Source organism: Vigna umbellata, chromosome 5 (genome assembly GCF_029865625.1).
Source record: "Vigna umbellata cultivar VRB3 chromosome 5, Vumbellata_1.0, whole genome shotgun sequence".
NCBI lineage: Eukaryota > Viridiplantae > Streptophyta > Magnoliopsida > Fabales > Fabaceae > Vigna > Vigna umbellata.
This window is the reverse complement of record NC_142169.1, coordinates 40,407,759-40,416,075: the sequence shown is the minus strand read 5'-3', so window position 1 is coordinate 40,416,075 and position 8,317 is coordinate 40,407,759. Positions and strand designations below refer to the sequence as shown.

Genomic DNA, 8,317 nt, shown 5'->3' with positions numbered 1-8,317 from the left:
TAACCTCAAAACCACCAAGAGAATTACACCTCTCCCACACAGCCACTCTTATAGAAAAACTTCTATCAATTGTATGTAATTTTGTGAAACATTTGGAAGATTACAAATCAGTAATTTATTGACCCTTTTGTTTTCTATAAGCTGCATTAGTTCCTATGTTATATTCATTAGACCTTTTCTTTGTAGAGGCAAACATCAAAATCAGTGGGGGTCCAAACATGTACGAAGAAAGTTGTTGGTTTGATCTGAATGGGATGGTGGCAGAAGACTGTTTTTCCTAGATGGTTTCAAAATCAGAGGCAGTTATGTCTCTGACTAGCATGCATCCCAAAACACCCTTGGGATGGAAAACTTAGCCTACACATCTTCCAGTGGAGAAGATGCTTCTGCTGTTGTTATGTCTTTTTCCTAGGAAAGGTTGTTTTAAACGTAAAGAAAATGTCAACTTTCAGAAAAATATCTTATTTTTATACCCAGCAGTGATTAAAGCTAATGTCTTTGGGTATAAAGAAAGTAGAACTCAGTGTTTGATTTTGTTCTGTATTGTTAATTGAAAAGGATAATATTCGTTTGGTAATAATATATTGTAAAGATCCAATATTAGATTTAGATAAAGAAGGTTGAAAAACAGATTTAAAAACCTTTGGTAGTGAGCTTTAAACCTCAAATCATACGACTGGGTTCAGGCTTAGAATTATCCATCTTTGCTCAATGGAGGATATCCTGAATATACTATTTTTAAGAGAGAATAAGTCCTCCATCAAGGATGGAGAATATGTCTACCATCAATCCTTGTTTTGATTGATCTACATTTTAATTAACTGACACTAAAAAAAGGTTGTCACTGAAATCAAGTTTTAATGCACTATATGCAGTGCAACTTACTTATAAGGTTATAGGTATTAGCTACAGGACAGAGATATCAGTGTCCATGTAGGACATGCTTACCTTCCTTAGGTCTATACATTAACCTTGACAGGAATATAACACCTTCTATAGTTATGGGACAGAGATATCTTGAGTATTTCGGTACTTATGCTATATCAAATTGGCTTTTTAGGTGTACCAGTACCTTTTTACTCTCAGTGAGTAACTCTTTTCAGTTTTCATAATCTACTCATATTAGCTTGCTTTAGTTTTAAAATGCCTAATTCTAAAAAATGCATTACCAATCAAAATGCCAACTATGAACAATTTTTCTATACCAAATCATATTGCACAAAATAATTCAGACCATACATTTAACAAAGTCAGAAGAAATGCTTCTTAGCTTTCATAGTTCATCAATGCAAATAACAACTTACCTCGACGGTAGCCCCTTCGATAGCCTCTGAAGCAGTAGTGGAAGACCTTGTCACCCAGCGACACTGCCCTGGTTACGCCGCCTCGTCCATGCCGTCGTCCGATATCCTCCGTCGACAATGGTAGCCTTCAACTCAGCCACCCACCACCTTCCTCAGCTCAGAACACTGCAAAACGCTACAAGGAAAAAGGTTACACCATTGACGCGTAATCCAAAACAGTAACAGGAACACAAAATGAGATGGGAGAATGGGACACTTCACCTATAAGTTCGGAGTGGAGAAGAACCGTACCAAGATTGTGCTTAGGGTGGGAAGCAGTCTGCACAAGCCACCCACTGAGTTCGTCGATGAAGTTAGGGCAGAGAATGTGAAGATTGGAGGGAAAACGGAGTTTTCGCGAAATGCTTCCCAAATATCTGACTTTCTAATTTGATGAACGTTACCCACTTACCGACGGTAGTTTGCCGTCGATAATCACTCAGGCCCATTACAGACGGCCAAAAGCCCTCGGTAAAGTGATGTAACACAAGCCCTCGGAAAAGCCTTCGGTAAATTACATTTACCGAAGGCCAAAAGGCCTTCGGTAATTAACCGTCGGTATTAATTGATTTTCCTGTAGTGATTGATGTATAAAATATGGATTGATTATGTTGTTGGAGTTTCTGACTTATCCTATCCACTCTCATGTATTTATGAATTCATCTTCTTCATTAATGTCAATGGCACTTTTTAATTTACCTTGAACTCGTTGTCTCGGTGAAGAAAGCCTACTCTTAGTTACTAGATCACAATGTCTTGTATCCCCAGCAATTAATTATGCATTACATTCGCACAAAAGCTTAAAGGCAACCAACCCTCCTATCTCTATGTCTAGGTAATATTGCTTTTGGGAGAATTTCCCCAGTTCTAGATTTTCCCATATGTTTTCATATCGACAACATTAGTAATCATGCAATTGAATGAGTTAAGCAAAGCGTGCATAGAGCGTAGAGGAAAAACCCTAACAATTAATGAAGTAAAGCATTTATAATATAAATCAATTCAATACATGAGAGTTTCAAAGGATTACATCATTTCCCAAACAACAATGGAGGTTTAGTTTGCCATAGACATGGTGAAAGTAGATGAAAATATGGAAAAGAATGAAAGATAAAACCCTAAAAGTTGAAGATCGGAGCTTCTGCATCCGAAATCCGCCTCCAAGAGATGGAATGAGTGTTTCCGTGCCTCTTTCTGCCAAAAGATACAGTCTCTAGGTCGTCTAAAACCTTAAATAGTTCATAAAAATAATGTAAAACTAGGGTTTTTGTAACTTTGTGAATTGGCTTAGAAAGTTGGTGTGGGCAAGAGCAAAAACTTTCATTGTATGTATAATTGAGTGTTGTTGTTGTTGCTAAGTGAAGTTTGTCATCCTTTGTGAACATTTGGATAAGGTTTTCATCCCTTGTAATATTCAGGAGAAGTGAGTATGTTCTTTTGGGATTTCTAAGAGAGGTGTTTTATAAACCTTAAATTTATTTTTCTGTGTGATTGTAAAGTTTATTGGTTTTGTAATAGTGAAATGTTTATCTCTTTGAAGATTAACAACTGAACGTAAAATTCTTGTGATCCGAACCAATATAAAATTATATGTGCAATTTTCTCTCATTTGTTATTCTATTTTATTTGTTTAAATTTTCCGCCAAATAAAATAAAGTTTAGAAAAATTTTAGAAAACACGTTTTAAAAAAGAAACCATTTCATCCCTTCCTAGATTATTGTTAACTCGCTGTCATTTTAGTGCAACAACAACTAAATGGGAGAAAGATTTTGAAATGTAAAGATTCTAAAATCTATGTTTTGGAAATAAACCTATGAAAGAACGAAATTTCAATTTCCCACATTATTACCCATTGTTGCCTTACAATTCCACGTAAACAAAAATTAATTAAAAAAAATTACAACTCGATCCATCTTAGTCTATATGTTAGAGTTAAAAAGTTGTAAAAAAAAATATCAATATATCATTACTCTTCTTTTTCTCTCTAAGGCTGTGTTCGCATGAACTGAATTCACTGTTCATGCGAATTACAGAGCGAAGAATTGAAGGTTACGTCGTGTTCATATGAGAGGATTGGGCGAGGAAAAGCGCAGACGGATTTGCGGGATTCATCCATTTTTGATCACCCGCGGAAGTGAGAAGATTTGCACTGATTTTAGGGTAAATGTCGTGTGTGCCCTGACCTTTATATTAAATCCCACATAAGTAAATATGCAGATGAATACCAATTCCATAGCACAGTGCACAAAATAAATAACTGATTATTGTTGGTTTTGATTTGCAGGGATGTAGAGGAGGAGGAAGAAGGACGTTGTGCGTGTTGATGGAATGCAGCAGGTGGTTCTTGAAGATGAAGAAAGTGGATGGGCGTGTTTGAGAAGATGATGAACAGTGGGTAACCGGTTACAACTATCAGTTTGCGGTTACAGTGTTGTGAAGGATTCTTTGCATTTCTGTAATCGGTTACAACTTGTGGTAACTGATTACAGACCCCTCCCGCATATGCTTTATTTGGTTACTGCTCTACGTTCACTATCGGCCACTGATAATTTTCACTGCTGTCTTGTGTGGACCGTTGTTGACCACCATCTCTTTATTCTTTGATAAATACTTTTTCATGTTCTTCTCGTCTGTAGAACCCGATGTCTACCGTTGTCGTCCATTGTTGTTTGCAGTTGTTTTTTTGTCGTGGTTCTCTCAAGTAGGCACCATATTTGGATTGTTTCTCTGAGCAATGGAGAACCCAACCAGTCATGGAGGCAGATTCCTTGTAAGGAGTTGCCTCTAATCTCCAATCTGAATGGTTTTTGGATTCTACAATCTAAAAAAAAAAATAGTTATCCGAAAATGAAAAAAAAATGACTTGCAGATTCTATAACTAAAATAGGAATTTCTTTTATATGTGGTGCAAGAAAAGACTGCCCTGATATGAATTTGTCGAGCTTTGTATTTGGGGCCAAGGGCCAAGTTTCCATTTTTGAAAAGAAGATTGCAGGAAAACATAAGCAGACAAGGATGAACAGTTGTATCAAGTGTGACATTATATATTAAGGGCAGTTAGACCATTTAGAACTTGTAATTCTTTTTGATGAAAAAAATACTCATTGTATATTTGTGAACGAATTTAATGGTTGAAAAATATTCTCAGAAGTTGATTTAAAAAAGAATTAAAAGGAAGTTGGATAAATTCAATGGGGTCATTGCTTATTGCACCCCTGTTTTCATGCGGCACCCAAGTTAGAAATTTTGAACATGTGTGAGGCCACATAATGATTTATCCAAACGATTGTTTCGTGTTTCGGATGTTACTATCTAAAGCGGAGTCTATGGAAATTGAGGAGCATAGGTAGTTGTGAATACTGTCAAGTTAAATACACGTACTAAATTGATATTATAATTTAATTCTACAATTTAAAATACATTTATTTTACTACAATTTATTTTTTATAATTTTTAAACATTAATTTTAATAATTTTCCATAATTTTTTTTTCTTATAAACATTTTTACAATTAAATATAACATTACAAAATAACATTTTATAATACTTTTATAAGTAGGGGCAATTTGGTAATCTTTATTTTTTACCAATTAAACAAATTTTTAAAATCTATCACATCAATCAAATCCTACGCTAATTCTCACAAACTTTACTTCCAAATCCACTCTCAATTAACCACAAATCCACTCAAAAAAACAACAAAAAAATTACCCTCAAATCCACTCAAATCCATTCAAATCATCTCCCCCAAATTCTTTCAAAAGAACACAGCCTAACCTGTGTTGTCCTTCTCACCATTAACTTGTCCTTTTTCCCAAGTGCTGTAGCCGTTCCCCACTCTGCCTTCAAAACCAACTTATCTTTTACCTCTTTCCCAAGTTTTTCTTATATTTAAACATACACTTTAACATATTATTATTAATTAATTAAGTAGCAAACTCGTGTAATATCTCTTTAAAACAATCTGTTCTAAAATTAAGTTATTTAAAAATATTCAAAGTGATTTTGCAGGAAATATTATAAGGGAAACTAAACAGCGTAGCACTCTGCAAAAGTCTTACAAACCTGATCTGCTCAAATCCAAAGTTTTATCAGCCGACCAAACAAACCAAAAGCAACACAAACAGAACTCAAACTCTCTCTCTCTCTCTCTCTCTCTCTCTCTCTCTCTCTAACCCAGTACCAAAGTCACCAAACTGCCACCGTTTTCTGATTCCACCCTTGCTTCTGCACCTCCCAGATTTCCCAGTAAGATTTACCATTTCCTCTTTTCTTCTCGTTGCTAAAGAAACAAACTATGATGGATTGGTTCATAGTTTTTATACCCTTAGTTTTCAAAGGTTGTCTCTTTTTGTTGTCTAATTTAGTGGGTCTGTATGTATGTAATGTCTCATCAGGGATGGAGAGTTGTTTCAGCTTTGCACAGTGGCAAGAGCTTGAGTTGCAGACTCTGATATTTAGGTACATGCTGGCCGGTACTCCTGTTCCTCCTCAGCTGCTTCAACCAATCAAGAAAAGCTTCTTTCATTCCCCTCCCCCTTTCCTTCAACTTCATCACCCTCCTTGTAAATTTCTAACCCCATTTTCCTTCTACTTCCAAATTTCTCTTTTACTAATATCAAATGGACATTTTAATGGTAGTCAGGAACAGAACTTAAATTCACCTTGATAGTAGTTTGCTAATTTTTTGGACTGATTCTGATTTTATTAGAATTTTATTTCAGTAGTTTTTTTAGTAGAATTATTGAAGTGAATTGATTGCAATTAATTTCTGAATTGGCTAAAGTATTATGTTAAGTTGTTTTGATATTCTGTCAGAAAACTGTATAAAGTTTAGTCCTTCTTGTAGTTATATAAGACATGGTGATGTGAGGTTGTTTAAGTTTAGTTCATGATATGAAGTTCGAATTTTGAATATGCAAAACGTTTTAAATATTCAAAAAAAGAAGAATTTTATTATTAATAGTAATCAAGTTAAGTGGAGTTAAGATTACTTTTGTTACTTTTCTTCTATTTGTTGTTAGTTTACTTTGAGGTGTTGGCTTTACAAAGGTGGTAGAATATGAAAGGTTATTTTTTGGGCTATAATACCTTATGCCCATTAAAGTTAGTCCATTTGGGTGAAAAAATTGTGATGAAAGATTTGATTTTTTTGGCATCAGTGTTGGAATCAGGGTACTGTTGGGGAAGAGAAGCACTGGATCCGGAGCCAGGTCGGTGCCGGAGAACGGACGGGAAGAAGTGGCGGTGCTCGAGGGAGGCGGTGGAGGGTCAGAAGTACTGCGAGCGGCACATGCATCGTGGCCGAAACCGTTCAAGAAAGCCTGTGGAACAACCTCATGCATCTTCTTCTTTATCCTCTGCTTCCTTCAAACATCATCTCCTTCACCACAATCAAATGTATGTCTTCACATTGTGAGATTTGTTGCTTTTCTTTTGAGTTTCATTTTGAATTATGTGGACTGCTATGTTAATTGGTCAACCACCATAGATTACCAAAAGGGTTGCTGCTTCATAGTGTAATGAAAGAGCTTCATCTAATTTGGAGGCACTCTCATTTAATTTGTGATTTAAGAATATATATATATATATATATATATATATATATATATATATATATATATATATATACATTAAAAAAAAGAAGAGAAAGAATGTACACATTTATGAATATGATTCTTGAATTTAAAAGACTTGATCAAAGTTAGAAATGACTAAATGTACATTTTTTTCAAAGTTCCCAATTCATTGTTTGATCGGAAGCTTGTATTTCTAAAACACAATCTTTTTATTGTGAATAACGGTTGTAGAGAGATAGATAAAAGACTATACTTGTTTCAAACCTTATAAAATGAAGCCGTAATTTTCTGAAAACTCAATTTTTTGGATTGCAAATGGTACAATATAGGAAATGGTACAATCAACGATTGTACATTATCAAAACAATATGATGAAACGAGTTGCAGGATGGACTTTCTCTTTTCTTGTCTTATCTTTTCTGTTAATACTTGGTGGGTGTGTAGATATATGTTGTTTCCATTTTACCTGTTTTGGACGTGAATCCAAATTCGTCCATACTGCAATGTCCTTTCGTGAAAACTAAGCTGTTTTTGCCGGTTTCCCGTAGTTCCACTGGGGCCAAGAGTGACAGCAAGAGCTTGTCTGAAAACCATGATCATGTAGATGGGAATGGCAGATCTGATGGCCATGTCCTGAGGCATTTCTTCGATGATTGGCCAAGGACACTGCAAGAACAAGACCATAGTAAAAGCAATGGTAGCCAGAACAACAACACTGGAACATATCTTTCCATGTCAACACAAGGAATCACTTCCTCGGATGTGTCACTGAGACTGTCCACTGGTCATGCAGAGAATACAAGCCACGTGGCTTCAGTGGGAGGACCACTCGCAGAGGCACTGAGATCATCCACCTCCACTTCTTCACCAACCAGTGTTCTGCTACAGTTGCCAACTAGTTCTGCTTGTAACACCAGCTTCATTAGCACCTAAAAGTTGCTGGGGTTGGGGTTTGTGAGAATTTTTGGACATATATGTGCAAATACAGAGACACACTTATAATGCATCAATTTTGGACATCTAATAATGAACTATCATTTTGTAGTTAGTTAGTTTAGCATATGTTGGCATGGTCTTGTTTCTTTAACTACTTTAGTGTCAGCATAAAATGCATCAATTGTTACCAATTTCATGGATTAAAAGCTCTAATAATTTGAGTAATAGCAGTTTTTAGTAAAGGTGTAATGAGACTCCAATTGTGATAAAAGACTAAGACTACGAATGTTTATGACACTGCGTTTAGGTTGGACTTAAAGAAAAATATAGAAAACATTAAACGTTCAACCACAAAAATTTTCTGTTGTAAAGCTCGTTGTATGCTTACGTAGATATTCATGACCGAAAAAATGGAACAGACGAAAATGAACAAACTAGTATCTTGAAATCCTATAATC

The 8,317-nt window shown here is 35.4% G+C and overlaps 1 protein-coding gene across 1 annotated transcript; it reads left to right on the top strand.

Annotated features, from left to right (window-relative positions):
• Nucleotides 1-1,551: 1,551 nt before the first annotated feature.
• Nucleotides 1,552-8,108, top strand: LOC124840321 (growth-regulating factor 4-like). Its single transcript, XM_088115769.1, has 6 exons — nucleotides 1,552-1,671; nucleotides 3,378-3,478; nucleotides 5,525-5,592; nucleotides 5,742-5,909; nucleotides 6,507-6,744; nucleotides 7,472-8,108. Exons 1-6 carry the CDS (start codon nucleotides 1,552-1,554, stop codon nucleotides 7,854-7,856), a joined length of 1,080 nt encoding a protein of 359 aa, XP_087971895.1. The 3' UTR covers nucleotides 7,857-8,108.
• The last annotated feature ends 209 nt before the right edge of the window (nucleotides 8,109-8,317 follow it).

What these genes read in the sequence shown, in the direction of transcription:
- LOC124840321 (XM_088115769.1), top strand. Translation starts at nt 1,552, where the DNA reads ATGGGACACTTCACCTATAAGTTCGGAGTGGAGAAGAACCGTACCAAG. An exon ending in ATGAAGTTAGGGCAGAGAAT is followed by an intron (nt 1,672 to 3,377) that starts GTGAAGATTGGA and finishes TGCGAATTACAG; the next exon opens with AGCGAAGAATTGAAGGTTAC. An exon ending in TGCACCTCCCAGATTTCCCA is followed by an intron (nt 5,593 to 5,741) that starts GTAAGATTTACC and finishes ATGTCTCATCAG; the next exon opens with GGATGGAGAGTTGTTTCAGC.